This window comes from Vidua macroura, chromosome 16 (assembly GCF_024509145.1).
Source record: "Vidua macroura isolate BioBank_ID:100142 chromosome 16, ASM2450914v1, whole genome shotgun sequence".
Taxonomy (NCBI): Eukaryota; Metazoa; Chordata; class Aves; order Passeriformes; family Viduidae; genus Vidua; species Vidua macroura.
Window position 1 is genome coordinate 12,554,393 of NC_071586.1, and position 24,640 is coordinate 12,579,032.

General features: G+C 50.8%; 1 protein-coding gene and 1 long non-coding RNA gene across 3 annotated transcripts; one reads left to right on the forward strand and one right to left on the reverse strand.

Annotated features, from left to right (window-relative positions):
• Positions 1-3,769: 3,769 nt before the first annotated feature.
• On the forward strand, positions 3,770-19,750 carry AMZ1 (archaelysin family metallopeptidase 1). Its single transcript, XM_053992465.1, is given in 7 exon segments — positions 3,770-3,887; positions 11,483-11,810; positions 12,410-12,577; positions 13,443-13,571; positions 13,907-14,070; positions 15,380-15,556; positions 19,042-19,750. Coding segments are annotated over 6 exon segments (1,512 nt in total). The 5' UTR covers positions 3,770-3,887; positions 11,483-11,506; the 3' UTR covers positions 19,612-19,750.
• LOC128815617 (uncharacterized) lies at positions 5,586-11,666 on the reverse strand. 2 transcript variants are annotated; one of them, XR_008439677.1, is made up of 3 exons: positions 11,582-11,666; positions 9,975-10,043; positions 5,586-7,704 (listed from the first exon to the last, which is right to left on the reverse strand). It is a non-coding gene; the product is annotated as an uncharacterized LOC128815617 (long non-coding RNA). The 2 variants fall into 2 exon arrangements; XR_008439676.1 differs by lacking the exon at positions 11,582-11,666 and adding an exon at positions 11,221-11,569.
• Positions 19,751-24,640: the final 4,890 nt, after the last annotated feature.

Below are 24,640 nucleotides of genomic sequence, written 5' to 3' on the forward strand. Positions count from 1 at the left end.
CTTTCCTCAGCACCAGCACAATGCACTGCATTTTCATGGCATCAGTGGAGGAGACAAGGAGCACTTCATCCCCCTTCCACGTCCCCTGATGTGTGGCAGGGAGCCAAATCAACTGATTTCAGTGAGCAAGCAAAAACCTTCTGTAGTCTTGTCAGATGAGGTCCCTCAGACTCTCCAGTTCAAGGTGAAACCCTACTTTAATATCTCCTCATCTCCTGCTTCAGACCCTCAACCAGAACCACACCACCAGAACTTGCAAAGGGAGCAAACCTGACCCCAGACAGGTCTGTGCCACATCCTCCCAGTACCTCTCAGGATGGGAACTCTCAATCTCCTGTGCAAACCAGTCAGTCCCGTTTCTCCTCCTTTCCATCACCATTAACATGTAGGAGATCTCACCCTTTGATTTTGAGCCTGCTCCTCCTAGCAAATTTTGTACTTTACTCATTTCTGTAGAAGCAGCAATGTGGGATTAGATTCTTACTTTTTTTGTGTGGGCATTTCCCTAATTCTCCTCCTTGTGCACAACACAGTCCAAAGATGAGACAGACGTGGCTGCAGTTGCTTTAGGATCAACATCAAAGTAACTGCTGGTAGTTCCACAGTGCTGCCCAAGTGTGGGTCAGGGTTCTGTGACTGACCAGCAAAGAGACAACATGAGCTGAACCCACTCTGCTCTCTCTGGGCTGCTGCTGAGGTCCAAACTTCCAGAAAGTTTGGGTGCATTTATGCATTGTGGTAGCAGCACAAACTGAAATTACGAGCACCATCCAGGAGGGATTTAGAAATCCATACCAGGAGCACAGCCTTCAGTTCATTTACTGAAATCAAGGTGGGGCCACAAAGTCACCTCTTCACCTTCTCAGAGAAGAGGCCACCACATTTCACCCCATCCTTGCCCTGCTGAACACAGGAACATGTGCTTGGCTGAAGCCCACTTGGGGAAAGGCATCTTATCTTGAATAGAAAACACTATCGCATGGGAAGACTTTCACTTTCCTCAGTAATTTGTTCCAGCAGCTAATCAACTTCATTCTTTAAAAAAATTAATGCCTATTTTCTCGTTTCAATTAGTCTGCCTTCAGCCTGCAGCTGTGGGTTTGGGCTGTCTCTTCTCTCTGGCTTACACAGCTCATGGGTACCTGCCTTTTCTCCCCATGGAGCTATTCGTGTATCTATACAACTTTCTTCAGCTAAATAGCTACAGTTGCCTAAATTCCAGTCTCAGGCAGAGTTTTGGGATTTTTTTCATTCTGCTTCTCCCTGAGGATGTGTTGCCCCATGAAGTTTCCTGCACTCACCTGCCCAAGGTGTGCACCCCTGTATTTTACATCCTGCCGTGGGGAGGACACAGATCATGTGGCTGCTCCAGGAAACACAACTTTGCACAAACAATTGATTTCAGAGCAGAATGGTGACTGCTGCTGATCACTGCAGATAAAGGCCACTTGTGGTGAGCATCACGTCTCTGCTGTGACCAGCTCCAGTGGCAGCTGAGCGAATGCTCAGTGCAGCTGTCCCGGAGCCCTTCCACTCCCTCCACGGCCCCAAGTCTCCATCCCTCTCATTCACTGCTCCATCCAGCTCCTGGTTGTCTTCTCATCTGAGTTTTGACCACCTCCTTTCCCCTTTTCCCTTCCTTTTCTACTGATAAAACCACTTGCCTTCTAAAAAGTCAGAGTGACTGTGTGGCTGTTTCCTCATCACTGTCTCTGTCCCTGCCTCCCTCTCCCTCACTGCCCTCTCTGCTGGGCAAGGACTGCCCACCTCCCCCTGTGCCTGCCTAGGATAAATGCATCATTATGAGAACATTTAACAACAACACCAGTCCTGTTTACCTATGCCTGTGGTCAGTCAGTGGGCTGGCAGCTAAGCCAACGACTAATTTTTAAGTTTACAACAGGTTTAACAAAAAAAAAAAAAAAAAAAAAAAAAAAAAAAAAAAAAACCAAAAAAAAAAACCTGTGCATTTTGGGAGCACACTGTATCAGTGCATCTGCTTTTCCAGTTCACAGCTTCCTCATGTAGGAGCTGACTCTTTGAGGCTTGTTATGCTTCTAAACATGTTGATGGTGTACTCAGAGCAACTCATAAATACATAATTTAAGTAATTAATACAAATAAAGTCTCATTACAAGCAGCAGCCAATTAAAACAGCACAGAGGGCATCTCCTGTGCTTTGGGTAGCAGTTGAAGTGGAAGGAGATACTGTTGCAAGGCCTCAGAATTCCCTCCTGCCCTTCCCGCATGCTGAATCTCAGGAAGGTTTCCCACAAGGAAGATTCACGAGCAGCGTCTGCTGCCAGGAGAAGCTGCTGCTTCGCCTTGGCCTGATTATGAGAGCAGCAAATTAGGGCAATTTTTCACCAGTGATGCTACCAGTGCCTTCAGAGCAATGCAGGTCCCGGGCACACAGGCTGCAGCAGGGATGGTCTCATCCTGCTGCTTGCTAATCCTGCAGCATGGCACGCGGTCCTCTGGCCACTCCCGTGGCCACCACGACTCCAGCAGGACATTCTGCTGGCCCTTGCAAGGCCCGTGGTTGTGCTGGGTGTGCAGATGGCATTTGGGCTGCCAGCACTGCTACAGCCCCTGGGGCTGTAAAATATATTTTTATTCCTAATTTCAGTTTATGTCACTTAGGGACACACTTGGGTCCCAGCCAGAGTATTCCTTTTTCCTCCCATCCAGGGATGGCAGAAATGAGGGATCAAAGCACTGAAGAGGATCAAAACATGAAAAGCAGAATAAATGAAGCCATGAAGAAATGGGAACAGAGATCCACTCCTTTAATGTAATTAACCTTTCCAAGAACAGATAATATTCCCGAATTAAAGGACATCGTGGGACACAGAAATGCAACCGGGTCATGTGGGAGCGATGCTGCGAGGCATCAAGGCGAATGCAAACACGGCTCGCAGGGCGGGGATGGCACCGGCCACCGGCACAACCAGTCCCCAGACAGCCGCTCCTCGCCCAGCTCTCATTAGAGCACAGATTAAAGGGTTTCCAGCTCCCGGCACCGCCACGCTCCTCAGCCCGGGGCTCTCTCGGGAATGCGCCCCCCCAGACCGGGCTGCCTGCGCTCCCGCCCCGCTCCCGGGCTCCGGCAGCCGAGCGGGACCCGCCGCCACCGCGCCCGTCCTGACCCCGCACCTCCTGGAGCGCGTGTCCTTCCTGCACCCCGTGTCCTGATCCCGCATCCCGTGTCCTGATCCCGCACCCCGTGTCCTGATCCCGCGCCCCGTGTCCCCTCCCGGACCCCGTGTCCTGATCCCGCACCCCGTGTCCCCTCCCGGATCCCGTGTCCCCTGCCGCTACCCGTGTCTGCCACCCGCACCCTGTGTCCTGCTCCCAGTCTCCACCTGCTCCGCGCACCCCGTGTTCCCTCCGCACCCCGCGCCTTTTCCGCACCCCGTGTCCTGTCCCTGCATTCCGTGTCCCCCTCCGTGTCCCCTGTCCTGTCCCTGTCCCCGTGTCCTGTCCTGTCCCTATCCCCGTGTGCTGTCCCTGTCCCCGTGTCCCCCCTGCACCCCGTGTCCTGTCTCCGTGTCCCGTCCCTGTCCCCGTGTCCTGTCCCTGTCCCTGTCCCCGTGTCCCCTGGCCCCGCGCGGTCCCGGCCGCTCCCCGCGGGCGCCCCCCGGCGGTTGCCCCGCGCGCGGCAGGAGGCGGCTCTGCGCGGCCGCTCGGCGAATCCCGCGGGCTCCCGGCGGCGGGGCCGAGCCCCCCTTTGCTCCCCCTTTTCTTCCTCCTCCTCCTCCTCCTCCTGCTGCTCCTCCTGCCGCCGCCGCCGCCGCTGCCGGGCTCCGCTCCGCCTCGCCAGCCCCGAGCCGGGTGCCCCGGCCCTGCCGCTCCTCCCGGCCTCCGCAGTCCCGGCCCGGCGGGCGGTGAGTCCTGTCCTGTCCCCCCGGGCAGATCGGGGGTGTCGCGGGGTCGCCTCATCGGGGGAGGGCACGGTCAGGCGGGAAGGGGGGTCCGGGCGGCCCCGGCGTGCCGCGGGACCCCCCAGGCGAGCTGGGGCATCTCCCGGGGTGATGGGCATCGCCCCAGGGGTGACGGGCACCGCTCCGCGGGCGAGGGTGGCCACGCTCGAGGCATCTCCTGGGGTGATGGGCAGCGCTATCCGGCGACGGCATCGCTCCGCGGGCGATGGTGGCCGTGCTCGGGGCATCCTCCCCCGGTGGCGGCGGGTCACGCTTTAGGGCATCCCCCTCCGGGGGCCGGTGACCGCGCTCGGGGCATCTCCCGCCGGGGATTAGGGACTGCGCTCCGGGCATCATCCCCACGGCTCCAGGGGTCCTGCCCGGGCACTCTTGGTGCATCCTCCCGCGGGTTTGCGGTGCCCGGGGTGAGCTCAGTGTTCGTGCTTGGTGCATCGTCCCAGCGTGCTGGGGGACTCGTTCCCTCCCTGCACACGCACCCGTGTGATTCCCGCACCGGGAATCACAGCCCCTTTTCCACATCAGCGGGGCCGGGGGGTGTTCAGGTGTCCCAGGAGCAGCACCTGCTTCTGCAGCCCTTCCAGAACATGCCTGGCACGCAGCAACCCTCCGGCTGGCAGCGCTGGCTGGTGATCAGGGTACAGCCGGCCCCTACGAAACCGTGGCTTTGGGCTCTGTCGTTGTCCCCCCCTCCCCAGTCATGCTGGCTGTAGTAACACCTTGGACCCCCTTCCTTCTCCTTGGCTGTGAAATGCCCACAAACATCCCCGACCTGGCGGCATCACTTAAAAAGCACTGGATGTGGTGGGAGGAGGAGGCACCGCATCCCCGTGCCTTTTTACCTTTTCACCGCGGGATGAGGCACTTTCATACCGCCCGTGCTCCAGGGAATACCCACCCTTAGCCATACCTGTTTGGGAGTTCATCCGTATGGAAAACACAGCCGCTTTCCTGGCTAACACCGGGGTTGTCTCGCAAAGACCATTTAGTCTGTCTAGACAAGTATGATGAAGAGCAAAGTGCCTGGAGCTGAGTGATTAGAGCTCGCCTATCTCTGCAGTGCTACGTTTGTTGTACAGCTCTGATAGATGCTGCTCCGTGCTTTTGGATCTCTGGTTAGCAAGTGCACAGCATGCAACATGGATTGTAGAGGATTATTTCATGTCAGAGGCAGGGAAGGAGAACACAGCCAGCCCTTCATCACATGTGTGCATGGAAGAAGCGACACAGGCACTTGAACCAGAGTAAAATGAACAGAGAAAACTCTGAAAATGGTGAATAAATGGGTGATGAGGGGGAGGAGGGGGAAAGGCACATACTGCCTGCCTACTTTCTGGAGGGTAGCACAGAGAAGTTCATGAATGTTTGTGTGACACTTAGAGAGCCTCAAATGGCAGGCACTGAAAAATAGGGTAGTGCTTTGTACGAGCATAGAATAAATAAAATCTGTAGAGGAGAAGCCTGAAAAAAGGGATAATGTATGTCCTCAGGACGTATTAAAATGAAGCACAGCGTATTGAGAGAGCAGGCTTTAACATAAAACAAAATCAAAGGCAAAGTGGACGTGTATGTGTTCTTAAATACTTAAGAACACTTAAACAAGAATATTTAAATAAGGACAAAAGGAAGCATCTGCCTCCATCTTAGGTATTTAATGACCTTTACAAATCTTGTCTTTCGCCTTGCAAACCTTTTTTGCATATTGTTGAGTTGTCCATCTAATTGTCCAGCAGTCCAAGTTAATTAATGAGGCAGATTCCTGGGAGGACAAACTTGCAGCACTGAGTCCTGCAGCAGTAACACATCAATCACCGTTCCAATAGGACAGGCACATTCTCCTCCTGGTAAATGCACGTGTGAATCCCTGAAGGTTTCCACAGCACCAGGAATGACTCTTCCTGAGACCATCTGTTTCTGAGCCACAGACATATTCTAGAGACATTACACACAAATATTATTGGGATCTGGCACTACGTGAGGCCAGAAGGCTTTATCTGAGTTTCTGGGCTGGAACACACAGAGATCTGACTCAGTGCTTTGTGGCCACTTAATGCCAAGTGGACAGAGGATGCCAGAGCTCCACGGGGGTACAAGTAGAGGGCTGAGCAGGTCCAGAGTGGATTTTCTCTGTGAGCAGAGGGGATTGATTCTGAAAACTGCTGAGTATCTCAAAACCAGGTCTGAGCCTGGCCAAAGAGATTTGGTGTGACCCCAAGAGCTGAGCCTACTTGGCAGGCAAAGCCTGGGTCTGTGTGAGGGGCTGTGTTGAACTCCATGAGGAAGGAGCTGGACCAGTGAGAATTTTATTTGGAGCAGAGCTTCTCAGTCAAGAAAAATATCTTTCTATAAATGTAAACAAATAAATTGAGAAAATTGCTTTCAGGCTGTCATTGGTGTAATACTGAGAAGGAGAGGCTGATCCTGGAGCAGCAGTAGCAGACACCAAGTGCAAATCTCAGGGAAAGGGCTATTAAGTAACTGGAGCATGTGTTGATAATTAGTTATCACTCATTATGTTTGCTCTGGGCTTTTCATTTCTGTTGACTGATGATGAATTTTCTGCACTATCACTGCTTGTTTACAGTACAGCACCTAACAAAGGTAATTAATCAGTGTTAAGAGACCCAGCTAATGTCCCTCTGACATACAAAGAGACAGGTTAAGTCAGTTTGCCTCCAAATACTTCACAAGAGCTGAGAAGGGAAGGGAACAGAGGGAATCTCCTTCTGTGCATCTGCAGTGCCTATGGGAAAGTCAGAGCTAGAAATTACTTACAAGTTGGCTTATAAAATATATAACTTTAGAATAATCAACTTAATAAAAATACAATCTCTGCAATGTTAGGGTCAAATTCTATACAATACCAAATAACTCCATAATGCACTGAGTGCCCTTTCTGGACCTGTACATGGAATTTCTTCACAGAAGACCATCCCTGTCTTGTCAGAATATCCCAAATGAACTCACACTGTATGATATTGCCTTGGCCTTTGAGAATCACCCTGTTACTGTCAGCCACGGGCATTTCTATCCAAGAAAGCAATGTCAATATATTAGAGAATAAATGACATATCTATGAATTACAAACAGAATAATTCATAGGTAATTTTCAATTACAGAGAATAATTTATATGTGTCTGATTTGCAAAGAGAATTATTTATGAGTAACCTGAATTGCACATGAAGCACATTAAGAGGTTACTGTGGGAAAGGGAGTGTACATACTGCTCAGGTGTCACATGCTGATCCTGGATTTTGGGGTGTTCCTTGTGAAAACACTCACCATGAAAATAAAATCTGTCAGATTCCATAGTGAACAGATTTGTGTAATGTGCCCAATCTGATCTGAAGTCTTGGAGTGGTGCTGAAAGCCAGACTCAGGGAGTGTGTTGGAGCTCCTGCCTTGTGGAGCACCACAAGCCGAAAGGCCACAACTGGAGTCCTACAACATAATCCTTGGAAAAGGTTGTTGGCAGGAGCAGACAAGGAGCCAAGTGACAAAACTTTTGGGTTCTTTGTGTCTCCTCTGCACTGTGTGGAGGTGATGAAATGAAATATGCAAATAACAGAAAAAAAGAGGAGCATCTCCATGGAGTGGATGAGATTCCCAGCAAGGGTCCTTCCCTGCCCCTGGATCCTGTCCATCCTGCACACAGGGACATTGATTGCTCCTTCATATCACAGAATCACTGAGGTTGGAAGAGACCTCCAAGATCATCAGGTCCAACCTTCATGGATCTCATGTGGTCCAACACAGTTGCTCCTGGTTTAGGAAAAATTACAGTGTTAGCAAATGGCTGTGAGATGGAGCAACAAAATCTGTGTTGGGAACAGGATGTTTTCCTAATGGTAAAGTAAAAAAGGCACAGGAGTGGATGTGGGGAGTGTCTCCACTTGCAGCAGATCTCTACATTATTATTTTGCTTAAAGAATTTTCTTAAGTGCAACTACAAATTACTGGCCTTTTAAACAAAAGGAGTTACTTTCTCCTCCCCAGGACTTGCTGGTCAGGTCCCACAGCTTGTCATTTAACAAGGGGCCAAATCAGCTTCTTTAAAGGCAGGACATCTTCTGAAATACCTGAAGGGCAGAAGGATGCATTGTTGCTTCCACTTCTTCATCCCCACCTTGTCATCTTAAAAACTGAGCTGGGAAAGAAACTATCCAAGCTGAAGTGCAGTGAGGGACTGCCTCAGGGAGTTACATCAGGCATCCGCAGCACAAGAGCTAAAAATTATAAAGCCCTGTTGCTCTGCTCCAGTTAATGAAACATCATATCCATATATTAGAACAAGACAAATAACATATACTATGGCTAATGTGGTAAAAGGGCTTCTTTTTTCAACCACCAAAGTTGGTCCACAAAATTTTTCTGAAGCATTAATTTTCTCCAATGAAGTATTTTAGAAAAGCTTACTAAAAAGAAGTAATTGTCTTGGATTTGGAGAGTGTAATGGGTTGCTGCTGTTCTGTTGGAAGCAAAGCCAGAGCCTCCAGGAGAAGGAGGCACACGTCATGCCAGACTGAATTCCTGCAAATGCATTCCTGTGCCCGAGCTTTTGAACCACTAAAGCGTCGTCATGGGCACCCTTGGGCATGGGGAACATCACAAAACACCAATGGACACAGCTGGGGATGTCTGGAGCTGGGTGAATGTCCCCTTTTAGGAAGTCTAGGGAAACAATGTATATCCCATAGCTTTGGGCTCACACTATACTCCATGAGGGACCCTGGGGGGAACACTTACTACAAGACTGTGCACTCATTGTATTTGCTGTCACATACATCCACTCTGCTGCTTCCCATTTAGCTGAGAAAAATCCATTCATTTTCTAACCAGCTCCTCCTCCCCAGACCAACACTCCAGTTGTTGCCCAAAACATTAATGAAAGCAGCTCATGCTTCCAGAATCTTTGAAATTTAAATCCTTTAACATGATCAGTCTCAACCCGGACTAAGTGCAAAGTCTCTTTCTTGACTTGCACTAGGCAGGCAGCAGCTCATAGCATCACATCCTCGGGCAGTTGAACACTGCTAAGAGTTCCCCAGTGAAAGTTCTGCAATCACCAGGAAAAGGATGCTTGTATTTAAAGGCTGAGCAGAACAAGTGAAATCTTGTCCATTAGGAAAATGCCAATCTTCACCCTAGTCCAAGGCAAAACTCCTGATGACCTGCTGGGGTCAGACTCTCACTTTGTGCTTCCAAATCTGGAAGCAAGTCAGAAGTGTAGAGATTTGGGTCACCAAGAGCAGAGAAACCTCACACAAACTCTTGCTGCTCCCTGTAAAAACCAGCTGAAGCAATTTGGACAATTTTAGGCAGTAAGAAGAGCTGAGAAAGTATCACAGATTTTTTTTTCTAAATTTTCACTGGATTAGGGCCCTTGTAGCACTTCAGATCCCCCTGTGCCACCTGCTGTCAGCCTTTAATGTGAGTGAAATACAAAGCTTGCAAAAATGAAAGAAAACTGCTTATCCAGTCCTTCTCCAAGCTACACACCCTTAGAGACAAAAAAGATCACACTAAATGAGCCCTTTTAAGGACTACCAATACATACACAGCTCTTCCCAAGGGTTAGATGAGAAGGAATGCAAAGTTAAATTTAATGGGCTGCCACTTTCCTCTTACAGTGCAAACCACCTCTGCATAACTGAGGAGAGGCTTTGGCTCATGTTGGTACTACTTTTTAAAAATATTGAATTTTCTTAATCATATTGCTGTCCTCAGGGACCACTGAATGCCATTTACCTGGCAGAACTAGGCTGCAGACCTACTTAAATTATAGACTTAACCAGTTCCTCCTTAAAATATTTAATCTATTTCTTTTTTTTTTCTGTGATTGAATGCTGCTGCTAGACCAGTGATGGTCAGCAGCAGATTCATTTGGTGTCCACACAGAAAGCTTTTCTGGCTCCTTTTAAGTTATTATGAACTTGCCTAGAAGAAGGTAACATTTATTTCTAGAAACCCTGGGCTTTTGTGCATATATCCCCTGAATTTCTCAATCTGCTGTGAACAGGTGGAGCACTTACCTGTGGTAGGCAAAAAGCCCAAAGCACTGCTCCAAATTGCTCCAATTCTGCTTGGCATGGTCTCCTTACCTAAAGGAAAAATCCAGACATGGATTAGTCACGGGGGCTGTGCTTTGTTTCCTCTTCCGATTCCCTCTCCCCAAGGTGTTCACTGGCACCTCCCCAAGTGCATAAACTGCAGTGGGTGAAGGAATAGGTGCTCAGAATAGGAATAGGAATAGGAATTCTACAGCTTTGGGGAATGCTGGTCTTAGAAAGGACCCTGGAGAGGATATTTCCAGGATGCTCCAAATTTGTGCTGTAGGCTTTCATTTGCTCTTTATTTACCACTTGACATCATCCCCAGCGTTGCTGATGCTAACACAGTGTGACATGAAGCTGTTCATGGAGGGACATGATGGCAATGGGCCTGAGCGTGTCCTGCTAGAGAGGCACCACCAGCCTCACCCAGCAAGTCCCACCTTGGCTGGGCAAACCTCCCCAAATCCTGCAGCCTGACAACAGCACTGGGAGCCAGCAGATGCCCTGGGATAATAGCTAGGATTAAAAGGTGTTAGAGGAAATTGTCACCAGAGAGCAGCTGCTTTCACTGGTGTCAGGTAAGGCAGAAATTTAGGTTTCTGATTGACAGATAAAGACCAATATCAACCTCTTTGTTCCTGACCTGGACCTGTTCCAAGGAGTGTGGTTTATCCCAAGCAAATAGGAGCACCATCTTTCCATATCCTACAAGGTCCAGTGCAACAAGTTGCACAACACTCAGAGGTATTTCCCATCATACTGGGGCTTCAGGAGAGAGTGCCAAAAAACCCCCAAACCAGTCAAGCCATCTGGTTTACCCTGGACACCCGGCACCATTTTGGGGCTGTGCATTCTTGAGCACCATCTCCTGTCACATGGTCCCTGAGCCAGTGACATCCATGGGGACATGGAGAACCCATAACGGCCACTCCCACACGAAGCATAGGGCCTGGAGCACAGCGTGCAGTGTTTACAGAATCCTACCACACCCTGCAGCTGGGATATTGGCACACCACTGCAAGCGCCAAGCATGAGGAGCTTTCCTGTCCCTGGCGAGGCCGGGCGCTGATGGCCGTGTCCCCCACGCATGAGGGGGTTTCCAGTCCCTTGCGAGGCCGGGTGCTGATGGCCGTGTCCCCCAAGCGTGAGGAGCTTTCCTGTCCCTGGTGAGGCCAGGCACTGATGGCCGTGTGCCCCAGGCACAAGGAGGTTCCCTGTCCCTCACAAGGCCAGGCGCTGATGGCCGTGTCCCCCAAGCATGAGGAGGTTCCCTGTCCCTGGTGAGGCCAGGCACTGATGGCCGTGTGCCCCAGGCACAAGGAGGTTCCCTGTCCCTGGTGAGGCCAGGCACTGATGGCCGTGTCCCCCAAGCATGAGGAGGTTCCCTGTCCCTGGTGAGGCCAGGCACTGATGGCCGTGTGCCCCAGGCACAAGGAGGTTCCCTGTCCCTCACAAGGCCAGGCGCTGATGGCCGTGTCCCCCCTCAGGCCGTGCCGCCGCCGTGCCCCGCGATGCTGCAGTGCAAACACGCGCAGGAGTTCAGCTTCGGGCCCCGCGCTCTGAAGGACGCGCTCATCTCCACCGACCCCGCGCTGCAGGAGCTCTACGCCAAGGCCTTCTCCAGGGCGGAGAAGCTGTTCCTGTCCGAGGCCTACAACCCCCAGCGCACGCTGTTCTGCACGCTGCTCATCCGCACGGCCTTCGACTGGCTGCTCAGCCACCCCGATGCCCCCGAGGACTTCGAGACCTTCTACCACGCCATGCTGAGGAGGAAGCAGAACTTCTGCTGAAAGCACATTTACCTGCAGCCTATAGGTAATGGGGGGATCTTCACTGGGCTGCCTGGAGAGACACCGGAGGGCCGTGGGTGGTGTTGAGTGTTGCTAACACCCTCCCCTAAGGACTCACCTGCAAATGCAATGGCCACAGCAAAGACAAGTGTAACAGGCAGTGCCCCCAGTCCAGAGTCACAAGCCGTGGTGGTAGACCTGCCATATAAATGGTATGTGTGCCCCTGGGTGAGGCTCACTATGAATTTATGCATATATGTATATTAAAGTATGAAACAATGCTGGGAAAACCAGCATTTCTGGAGGTCTCTCTCTGATGGTTCATTAAACACAGCCACCCATTCCCACATTAATCATTCTGCACAACTTGAACAGGAGACAACCTTCCAGCACATCTGCTCTGCTAACGAGAGCGTACTAATGCCTTGAGCAACCTCTCAGAAAGAGCTCCCTCTTCTCCTCTACATCCATAACCATCCAGAGGTGTCCACCACATCCCAGAGTAAGCAATGAACTCCTGAATGAACCAGCCTGCCCAGGTGCTGTGGCCAGTGCCACAAAACCTCGTCAGACCCTAATGTTCACCCTGGCTGTAAGGGACTGACAGAGAGCTTCTCTCCTCAGATTTAATCGAAGGCCCCGCTGGGCTCTCGCTGCTGGATTCCCTCCAGAGCTGTGTGGAGTCTTTCTTCCTGGGCCTGCGTGTGAAGTGCCTTCCCTCCATCCCAGTCTCTTCCATCCACTGCTGCTTCCGCCACAGCCAGGACTCGGACAGGGTGCAGCTCCACGCAGGTGAGGAAGGACCTGGCAGCAGGCAGCCCACAAAGACACCAGCCTGGCACACGGGCACGAGTTCTCCCTTAGGAAATGCCTGACACAGCCCTTCATTGCCTGAGCTGGGAGGGGATGAGGAAGGGAGTGAAAAGGCAGAAATCCTGTTCCCATGGAAAGCCCAGAGCTTTGAGGCTGGAAACAGGAATAAAAAACAAAGTGACTTTCATCATATTTTCCTCTGCTGTTTGTATTTTTCAGTGTTATTATGTTTAGGTCCAGCTCTGCAAAGCCATTGGATCAGCTCTGCAGGGAGGCTCTGATTTGGTACAGTCTGAGTTCTCCCATCCCCTGTCCAGAGCCAAAGTAAATTATTGGCCTGGGTGGTGCAGGGGGGGAACTCGCAGGCCTTTCATGATAGGAAATTTGGGTTCAAGTGTCACACAGTTCCCCATGCTACTGGCTTTGCCAGCTGCCAAACTTGCACTGCACAAACATCCACCTGGAATGAGATGTTTGCAGGCACTATAGGCAGCACATGCTCAGCACAGACCCAGGACTGCAGCCCTGGGGCTGTTCCAGCTCAGTTCTGAGCTGCCTGTAGGGAAATTCTGCTCCCAGGTGCTCATTTCCATGGGTTAGTACTGAATTCATCAGCATCTCTGCTTTGTTTTGACTCTGTGCCCAGCACCACGTCCAAAGTCAAGTCTCTGATTTGAGAGATGGGCTACACAGCCATGGTTCTCCACCTGAGATGATGAATCCAGCAGATCTGACTGCCTGTAGGCTTGGATTACATCCTCTTCCTCACCAGCAGAAGAAATTCTGGCTCTGTGTCTTCCAGGGATTCTTCATTTAAATGAATATCTCTCTTGTACTTGTGCAGATGGGATCCTGAATTTCCTGAAGAACAACAAGCCCATGGATGCCCTGTGTGTCCTTGGACTTACCCTTCTCGACCTTTATCCATGCGAGACCTGGAGCTTCACATTCAGCAAATTCCTGCCAGGACAAGGTGGGTTGGTGTCCCATGGTGATCTAGCAGAGTGTGTGAATAAGGCAGTATTGTACCAAAAAGCCCTTCCCTGTGAGACTGGAATAGCCAAATCTTATCCTTAACATGCTATTCCCTAGTAAGAGGAACTTCTCCCCAGTGTGAAATTAGGGGGATCAAGGCTCCTGATCCAGACAGAGGCAACTGAGGTGATACAAACCTTTTGGGGAATGGATCTCATCACAGCCTGTGTGCCCAGCTGGACTGTGCTCCCACAGCTGTATTTTCATGCTGCCTAAGGTGACAGACAGTTGTAAAAGAGCAGATGCCTGACTTGTACTCCCCTCTCTTCACAGAAGTGGGAGTCTGCAGCTTTGCCAGGTTTTCTGGGGATTTCCCCCAGGCTGGTTGTAGCAGCTTGAACCCACCCATGCAGAAGGAAGAGCTGTGTGAAGTCAGCAAGGAGGGCAGAGACCGGACCTTGCAGTTCAGTGCCCAGGAGATGGTCCAGTGCTGCAAGGTAGGACCAGCAACCTCCTGCACCCCGTGTTTCTTCCTGGGTAGGATTAAATATTTCAGGCCAGGGTATCATCCATGCCTCAGCCCAGTGAAGCAGCCATGAGACTGCTCCCAGAAGCACAGGCAGTCACAGCTAAGCCCACACTGAATTCAGACATAAAGAGCTTGCATTTTAATGCGCTGCATGGACAACTCCTACTTCCCTCACCACTGGAGCAAATGACAACATCAGTTATGGGGAGGCTACAGGACTTGCCTCAGAATCACAGAATGGTTTGGGTTGGAAGGGACCTTAAAGACCATCTTGTCCCAAACCCCTACCACAGGAAGAGACACCTTCCACTAAACCAGGTTGTGTCATGGAGCAGGACTGAAGCAATCCTGCCCAGCTCCCAGACTTGTGCTTGGGTAATCCTGAGGAGAGGGGTCCCTGTGCCAGACCTGTTACATAGATGGAAGAGAAGAATTCCTCAGCCAAGTTTATCTGAGGTATAATACCTCAGCCAAGTCATCTATTTAAATGCAGATGCCCTTAAACCCCCCTCACCTCCAATACATCCTCTTCACGAGTGCTGTCCTCCCTCATCCCAACATCTGCCATATTCCAGCTCTGCTTCCAGCATTCCTCCCAAAGCTGGCCCACACAAAGCAGTCACACCAGCATCTTCCCTTTGCTCCCCTGGTATTTGCTCAGGATTTTCTACTTTGAGGTCCTTTCCTGTAATAATTTTAAATGATATTAAGTGTGAATGGGAGGAGGAGAGGAATCCTCCATCCTCAGCCTTTCCACAGTTGCCAGTTCCCAAGGCAGTCATGCTTGGCCAGCTGACTCCAGCTCAGTTTTCTGCTTTGGCACAAATGTTAATGGAGTCTGTTCTGGAAGGACTCAGGTCTGTTATTGCCAACAACTTCTTGCACATTTCTCACACAGGCTGTGTTGCTCTTTTCAGGCCCCAGTGGGACTGCTTTTCCTCTTTAAAAAAAACCCTAAAACAACAAAACCCACCACATTGTCCTTGAGGAAGAGCAGCAGCAGCACTGCCCCACAGCTCCAAACTGCCTACAGGGCTCCCCACATTTGCCTCACCCACACCCACCCCTCCTTCTCCACTACACAAACATGGAGCTGGGAAGAGGCAGCCAGGTTCTCCTCTCACCTTGGAAAAGCCTGTGCTGGAGGAGAACCATTGCTGAGCAAGAGCTGGTCAGACTGCCAGGGAGCAGGGAAGGTGGAACAGCAGAGGAGGAAGAGGAGGGGCAGCGGAAACAGGAGTGACCATGCACTGCTGTGATCTTTGCTTCCCTGAAAGGTGACCTGTCACGAGATCTGCCACCTGATGGGGCTGGGGACATGCCGCTGGCTGCAGTGCATCATGCAGGGCGCCCTGAGCCTGGACGAGGCGCTGCTGCGGCCCCTGGAGCCCTGCCCCATCTGCCTGCGGAAGCTGCAGCACGTCGTGGGCTTCAAACTCATCGAGCGCTACAGGGTGAGCCCCAATCCCCCAGAGCATCCTGGAGCAGGGGCAGGGCAGGGACAGGGTGGCTCAGCCCAGCCCAAACCCCAGCACTGAAGGTGCTGCAGCAGCGTGGTGAAGGCAGGAGCTCTCAGTGCGAGGTGCTGAGGCAGCAGCTCACACCTGAGCATGGACGTGTTCTACACAGGCTCTGACCAACAAAGCACTTTGCACAAGCTCCAGGGCTTTTGGCTCTTCCCAAGGGACACTGCCACAGTCCAGCCATACTTTCCTACTCCCAAAAATGAGGTGGAGAGAGCAGGCAGGTTGCAAGCAAGAGCAGCAGTGAGTTCAGGGATTCCCACAGCTATGTCCTTTCCTGGATTTTTGCCTCTCTGGGGCTGCTGGGAAGAAACAGGGAAGAAACATTATGTGTGTACTTTGCTGCAATTCCTCTGTTTAAATGTATGAGAAAGCATCCCAAATTATTACCCTCAATACATGGAGGGTCCCAGACTCATCTTTTATCTCTTCTCTCTCACCCATAGCACTGCTAATACCACATTTAGACAGATCAGGAACAGTGCTAACACACCCTTAGCTCTTGAAAGGGTTTTCTACCTCTGCTGTCTAAAAAGCAGGATTCAGTAGCCAAATGGTTGGTGGAACAGAAATAATGTCCCCATTCTCACTCAGCACACATCTTCTCCCTGGTTGTGATTCCTGTCTGGCACACATCATGTTCAGAGACAGGATTTTCCGTGGCTGCCTGTTTTAAAGTCTGTGGGTTGTATTTGTAACAAGATACGAGCAGAATGAGAAAGGAGATGCCTCTGGTTCCATTCAGCATGGAATCAGATACACAGAAACATGGCAAAGACTGTGGGGAAACACACACTTTTTTGTGGCTTTCCTACTTATCTGTGGTGCTGCCAGGCCCTTCTCTGACTCTGTGGCTGTTTGGTCCCTACTTCTGTATGAGAAGTGTTTAAATTGCCCAGACCACCAGAGGATCTTGCTTAAATAAAGCAGATAAATTCTGCTTTATTTAAACACCCAGCCTGTCAGCATCCAGCCAGTGCTTTCTAGAAGAGAATGGCCACCTGCATTAATCTTTTCTAGAAATATTTTTGCCTTTACACCTGCAGCAAGTACTGTAATTGGCTCAGCATCCTCTGGTGACAGGGAACACAAACTCAAAGGCATGATGCACTTGCCAAATGTCACATCTGCTTCCTTGAGAAGGCAAAGCTCAACTAGATACAGTACAAGCTGGTGTAAGAGAGCTGAGATAATCTCTGTAAGAGGCTTTGCCATAATGTTGAGAGGAGACATAAATGCCAGAGATGAATTAAACAGTTAAGGAACAGGACAGAAGAGAGCAGAAAGCATTTTGAGACAATAACAGAGAGCAAAGGTAACTTGCCAAGCACGCTAAATGTAAGTCTGAAGTCACATTTCCTCTTGGAAACTATCACAGATCCCCACCTGCCACAAAACAGCTTCAGACACTCCTAATAACCACAGGAAATGCCAGAACCAAGCTGTGCCTCAGCAGCAGCAGGCAACTCTGCTCAGATCTGCAACTGAGACATGGTTTGGGGCAGAGGAGCATGCAGGGCAGGAAACCAGTCCTTATGCAGCAGAAAGAGCCCCTCAACTTATTTATCTGAGTTGTACTCAGAACCACACTCCATTTTTTATTCCATCTGCTTATTCCAGCATGAGTCATCTTGAGAACTGAAAGCAAGCTAATTGTCCTGATGTTTCCCTACCACAATCAACATTTCCACCTGCTGCTGGTGCAGCATCCCAGGCTGTCCTCACATGGTGGCTGGATGAGTTTGCAGTGGCCACACACACACAGACAGGTCTTAGTGACATCCTCGGGGTGGACATCCACTTCAGCTGCTCTTGCCTGTAGGTAAACAAAACCCACACAGAGCTCATCCCTTCCTGGTTAAACAGGAGAACATAAGAGGCTGCAGCCCTCTAAACCCACCCAAAGTTCAAATGAATAAGCCACCCAAAGGATGACAGAGATTGAAGAGATTCTGGGAATTCAGGCAGTGATCCTGAGTCGATTATCCCCTTTTTTTGCCTTGAACAATCCAATTGTACTGTTGGAAAATCCACATCTCCACAGCCTTTTTTCTTCCTGGGAATGGGGCTAAGTAGCAACTGGGATTCCTTCCCAGATTCACTATTCTTGGGAATTTAGAGCCATTACAAAATTATGGGCTGCTTGCAGCTTTCCAGAGCTTTGCTGTCCCCTTCACTAGCCCAGCTCCCACTGCAGCTTCTGGCACTGCCTTTGTTGGATAAACCCAGAGGGAGAGAAGGGCCACTGGAGGTGGGACCAGGCAGGAGAAAAGTTGTCCCTTTACAATTTTTCTTGTCCCAGAGGGAGGGGGCAGGGTGGATTAGCTAAACTGAAAGAGTCCATTTTATTCCTGTACAGAATTCTTCCCCGAGGCTCCATGCTCAGACTGAAATGAGAAGCAGGGCCGATTTCTCCCACCCACTCAATTTGAGCTCTTTATCCTTTCTGTCACTTGCCTGAAGAGACAGCAATAGAGGAGGAAAGGAGGAGGGAGCAGTGGGGGGCTGTAAGAGAAGGGAGCTCCACAGGGCTGGGAATCTCCTGCCTACTCCTCAAACTCTGCAGCTCCCCCTGAGCTGAGCAGGGACGGATCCAGCTCCGTGCCTGGCACACCATGAGGACAGCCCAGGCTAATCCTGTCCCTGCTGAGCAACTGGGGGCTTTGCAGATGGACCACTGGGAGGTACAGAAAGTAAAGGGGAAGAAATAGGCCACAGGAGTGTGAAAAACTGAAAAACACACACAAAAACCCCTCAACACTGGAAACAAGGCAGACGAGATCACCTTTTACCCAGGCATGACTGGAGTACTGGTTCATTCCCTAAAGCATAAGGAACAAATGTGCCAGGAGCAACCTGTTATATGCCTCATTGTGGCATTTAATATTTAAAAAGGAAATTGTCTCAGACATTTTCCTTTCATTAATTCTTTCCTAGAGCCAGCCTACCCACTTGTTCCTTGCAGCTCGGGAGGGGAAGAGCTATTCTTGGGAATAAAATGCACATTACCACAGGCATTAACAACATGATGAAACACAATTCTTCACCACTATCTGAGGAGTTTTTATAATGACACAGTTTCCTCTGGAGAGGCGTTGGTTTGCCTCTCCTGGAGATCACATTCACACAGCAGGGAGTGATCTGGCACAGTTTTCTCCTACCACCTTCAATAGCAGGGCAGATAAAGTCCACATCTGACTGGAGGCAGCTCTGCCACAGTCCAAGAAAATGGGACAAGAGAAAGCTCCTGCTTTGTAGGGTCACCAGGAGTTGTCTGAGCCCATTGTCTGGCAGAGAGGACTGTGGAAGCTGCAGCTGAGCCACCCAAGATAAACAGGTTTACCTGGCAAACACGGGGGAATGTGTAACTGGCGTCTCTCATCCTCCACAACGAAACCTTTCTCCTCTCACCACAGAAGCTCTATGCTTGGACACAGACCGTGCTGTCCACGTGGCCAAGGCAGGAGTCAGCAGAGCTGTCTGCCTCAGAGGACATCCTCCCGTTCAGCTCCGACTCTGGGATGTGCTGTGAGAACGACTCCGAGGCCGTGACCTCCCTGTCCGAGCCGCTGACCCCCGACACCTGCAGCCAGGGCCTGTCCATCGGGCCGGAGCTGGAGCAGGACGAGCAGCAGAGCTCAGTGCCCGAGGGGCAGGGCCAGCCCCGGCTCCCTGGGCACACCAAGAGCACGGACACCATCAAGGATTACGAGCTGTGGCTGGAGATGTGCATTGCTGCCCTGGAGAGGAACGTCTCTGAGGAGGAACTGGCTCAAGTGGACAAGACAGTGGATGCCCTGGCTAAGTGGGAAATGTTTACAGGCCAGCTGCCTGCTATAAGGAAGGACCTGCCCTTTGCTAGGGACAGCACTGGGCTACGCAAAGTCCTTGGAGACAAATTTTCCTCCTTGCGGAGGAAGCTGAGTTCCAGAAAACTGTCCAAAGGGGAATCATCCCCTCATCGCTGGCGGTGGGAGGACAACTAGCCCGGGGCAGCCTTGGGCCAGCTTTGCTCACGTCACTGGCTTCCAGCCTTCCTCACCCCAAGCCCTTGCTGTCTCAGAGAAACAGCAACTCCCCCCCCCAGGAATAAAAGGTGTTTTGTTTTCTGAGATTGCTAACACAGTTTTGATGTGATTAGTTCTTCTCTACGGGTTTTTCCTGTGTTGGTCTAAATGACACCACTAGTCCACACCCACCTCAAGTGCCATGTAGGTGCTTTAATTTTCTTGGTCTGAAGTTGGCCAGAAAGAGGTCAGCCAGGTCCTCACTAAAGACTGAACCTGCTCACACAGGAGCTTGGGCCATCTGAACAAACAGATGCAAATTAAACCAGGGCAGCTTCCCCACACAGAGAGCTCTTCTCTGCTTAGCACGTCAGTCCCAGGCAGAGAGGAGATTTCTCCCTCTCCTCTCCCCCTCACAAACACTCAGAGTACTCTGCTCACTGCCCCACCAGCTGGAGGCTGTGCTGAGCGCAGGAGCACAATCCAGGCTGATGGACTCCCATTATGAGCTGGGGGAGATGGAGGAGATGTAACAGAGTAAAGCAGGAAGATCCCTGGCAGCTCAGCTGCCCCAAAGAGCAGCGTTAACCTGACGATTGTCTCTTGGCAGACTCTCAAAGATCTCCTGAGATGCCCCAGTTCAAACAAAGCCAGGCTTGGAGCATGAGCTGGAACTACCCACATCCTCTGCAGATTGGTTTAGGAGAGGAAACCTTTGGAAGCATTCACAGACTCATTGATTATTAATGTAAAAGGGGGAACCACACGTGTGTTCCTCTTTCTGCCTTGGGAAATTACCACCCTGGCCCTTCCCTCTTCCCACTGAGCAGGACCTGGTGCTATGCTGGCACCCAGAGAGCAGAGCCTTCCTTCCCATGGCCAGGGCATGCTGTTCCTCCTGGCTATTTATAGCCAGCGCTCAAGAGGCTGATGGGTTCTTTGCTCCTGCCAGGGGAAGGCTGACCCCTCTCCATCCCCTGCCCCCTCAGCCCTGAGCACTGATAACGCTCCCACAGCTCACGGCAACGTGGCTGAGCTCCAAATTTCTCCTGTCTAAAAATACCAGCAGGTAGGATCAGATTCAGTGCAGCTGGGAGAAAGGAGAGGATGTTTCTCTGCGACGAGGCAGCAGCTTTGGCTTTCCGGAGCACTTTGCCCTGTGCACTTTTCTGCAGCAGGAAGCAAGAGCGTAACTGGAAGACACTGGAAAAACGCCGGAGATTTACACACGCAGGTGAGTAGCAAAGATGGTTTTGCAGTAAATCCAGCTGGATTCCGGAAACACAAGCGTTTCACATCCGCATGATTCATACCGGGAGAGAAAGGGAGTTTGGCTTCGGGGCTGATGACGGCAATTCCTGGAAACATTTTTCCAGGCTGTGCCTGGAGCGGGGCGGGCGCGGAGCAGCAGAGCCGCTGCTGCCGCCCTCTCCTGGCAGCCACAAAGGTGACGGGTTCTCATCCAAGACATTCTTCCCAGCAGCAGAAACTTTCCAAACAAACCCTGCTTGAATTACAAATCCCAGTTCTGCCCCCGGACTCGCTCAGTTGTTGCCTGAACACATTTACTATTTTAAGCAAGAGATTACTCTCTGTTCAGCCTTGTTTGCTCTTCCTTGATTCTGTACTGAGTTATTAGGCTGAACTTTAGAAACTTTCCAGAAAGAGGCTCAGGATGACAATCCTGCCTACGGGAACAGAGGCAGCTTTCCATCATAAAAGTCTAAAGACAGCAGAGGAGTGGGGTGGCACAGAAGGACGGGCAGAAGTCACAGGTGGAGACTCCTTGTGACACTTGGTGTGCATTAGCACTGCTGTGAGAGCAGGAATTTCTGCTGAGAGCTCTTGTGACTGCAAATCCATCACTGCCAGCACCACCACTTACCTGCTCAGCTGGTCCACAAGTGCTCCAGGTAAGACATCAATGAGATGGCAACTCAGAGCTTCACTTGGGCAGCTCAGCAGTGCCCACAGGCAAGAGGCAGCTTTGCAGTGAAGAGGCAGAAAGTGGCTGAAAACACTTGGAAGTCCTTCAGCAGCTGGAGGAGAGTGTCCCTGCAATATTCCACTGCAGGGTTTGGTCATGTCAAGACATTCCTGTGGAGGGGCTCCTCTTCACAGCAGCAAAGGTTTCCAGTGCTGCAGTTAAGCACAGGGTCTGTGAGCAGCACTTTGCCCCAGCCCACACCAGAGAAAGGACTGGAGGCAGCCTGGGTCACAGAGGAACAAAAGCACTGGGCAAGGTTACACTGAAAATGAAGGTTATAGCCAGAACTAAAGCACAAAGGCACAGTTCCTACTCCTCTCTGAATGTACCAGAGTTGCAGGGGGGCAGAAAACAGCTGGCACAGGAATAAATAGTAGGCCAAACTGAAGGTAAGCCCCTAAATAAGATTTCCTGCATGTTAAGCAGCAGGTTCCTGGGGAGATCCTTCTTCTTGGAAAGGTGTGGGAACATAACTTGCAGCTAATAAGCTGCTGAGTAAGCTGTGAAACAGAAATCCAGATGAGATAATTAGGAGTCACTTTAGAAGGTCAAGCTGTGGATCAACCATCAGCAAGAAGGAGTAGGGTGCTCTATATATAAATCCAACATGCAGAAGTCACTCACAATGCAGCAGCCAGGACTGGGGTTGGTTACAGAAGGTCCAAGAACAGTTCCTCTGTGGCAGGCAGTGGGCAGGAGACCTGGGTGCTCCCTGTGCAGCACCTCAGCCACAGCCTGGAGAGCCTTTGGCAGAAGAGAGGCAGGGGAAGGAACAGGGCACTCAGATGGAAGGGACAGCAGGTCCCAGAGGGACACAGTGCCAGCAGCCTGCCCCAAGCTGCTGGGCACGGCCCAGGGCTCTGCTGGCAGCCCTGGAAAGCACTGCTTCTGTTCCTCTGGCTCATGGTGACAGCCAGACCGTGAATCCTGCACCTGACCCACCTTCAGGAGATCCCCCAGCAGAACCAGCACCTCCTTCCTGCAGCTGCTGTTGGTTTCCATGTAACAACCCCTAAAGCCCAACACAGATCCATGCTGGGCTCCTCTGGCTCAGAGCATCTCCCAAACCACACCATCCTGTGGCAACCTGCAGCACCAAAGCAGCTCAGTCACATCCTTTCTGCCCCAAGCTCAAAGACACTTCTTTTGAAGCAGCTTCTAAAGTCTAATCCTGAACACAGTAAAAACCAGTCTTTTAATAGCTTTACGAGCTCATAAAGACAAATATCTTCTCCCAAGAATAAACAGGCAGGACATTCCACTCCTACTCTGAAAACAAGGACTTGCTGTAGCTGAAGGGAGAGGGGAGACAAAGCCACTGTCCAGAGGGGAAAAAAACCAACACAACAAAAAATTCCATGTTCTTTACTAGTTAGGGGTGCAATTGCCTCCAAAAGCTTGCAAGGGTGGGAAAGGAAAAAGCAGCACCTTCCACAACATTTCATTAGCATGATCCAGCACTTTGAGATTTAACAGTGGCTGTGACCACCTCTCTCCCCTAGAAATGGTACTTCTCACTGAAACCTGCTTCTGCTGTGCAAAGCTGAGGCTTTAAGGGAAAGCTACTTTTGGTAAAAATCCTTGAGCACTTGTCCTAATTAACTCTTCTTGCCTTAACACCACGCAGCTTCAGAAGATGCCAGTCAGTCCTGGGAAGAGTGGCAAGAAATTTGGGATTAGTAACTGAGTAAACTTCCTCCCAGGTCTGTAAGGATAATGAGATACCAGGCTGGAGCTAGAAACCACAAGGATTTATTTGATTTCTCTTCTCAAAGAGTTCTAATGAATACTTTAATATTACTATAACCACCCCAAACCTTACACCTTGTACACTTGAGCAAAACTACAAGCTATACTTTGCATTTTAGAGCAGCCTCTCCCTGGGGAAACAGACATGCTCTCCCTTTTATCTTCAGTGTTGGATTACTGAAATTGCAGAAGAGATAGTCTGGTTCTGAACAGGGAGTTGTGCTGCTCCTGGGAAGGTAATTCCAAGATAATATATGGAGTTTAGGCTCTCCCTGGGGCACAAGCACTCACTGGCATTGAACAGACAAACCCACCTGCAGGACCAACTGCTGCAGCTCTGCTTTTATGGAGCAACATCTGCAGAGCTGAGCTAGGAAAGGGGCATCTCACAGCAACATCTGGGCCCCAAAAGGGCCACTTTGCTCCACAGAGCTCAGCAAAGAGATCCCCTGGAGCTGCTGCTGTTGCTGAGAGCTTTTCAGATTACAGTGATCACACCTGGGCACCTTCTGCTACAGCATACTGAATGTGCAACTGCTGTTCAGCAGAGATGCTGAACACTGGCAATACATCTCACCTGAAAGTGCCCAGCAGCTCCAGGGACAGAGTCAGCCATTCCCAAAGACCTGATGCAGCTGAAGTGCTGCATTTCCAGTTGTTTGTAGAAAGGAGCAAAAATGCTCCATGAAGTGTTTCAAGTTGTGCACTGGCAGTGGAATTGACTCGGCATTCATAGTTTACACAAGAAACAATCAAGACTTGCCACAAAAATCTGCCAGATGCGACCTTTGGAAGTGAGGGAATGTGAGGTAAGGTTAATGGCATTCCCAAGGACTGGAGCCCGAGCTCTGGCAGCACAGGATGGCAAAGCTGTGTGACAGGGACACTGGTGACCCTCCAAAGGTTCTGCTGTGCTCCCACACAGGGGCCTGGCCCTGGGAAAGGCCAGGCACAGCCCCATTTATTGGCTATTTATTATGAGATCCCACACAGCACTGAGGAATCTCCAACAGGTGCTCCCATCTCAACAGGCCCAATTCTCTTCCCTTGCTGAGCCCAAAATACATCAGCAAACTCCAGCTGTGCCTCCCCTCCCACTTCCCACCAGTGCTAATGCCCCAGGCAGCCCCGGGAATGCCACAGATGAACGAGTTCCAAGTTTCACACAGGTTAATGTGTCACCAGCCTGAGCTCCTGCACACACTCAGGAAGAATGATTCCACCCAGGACTGGAGGAGTGGGAGATACCTAAAGGTTACAGACTGAGATTTT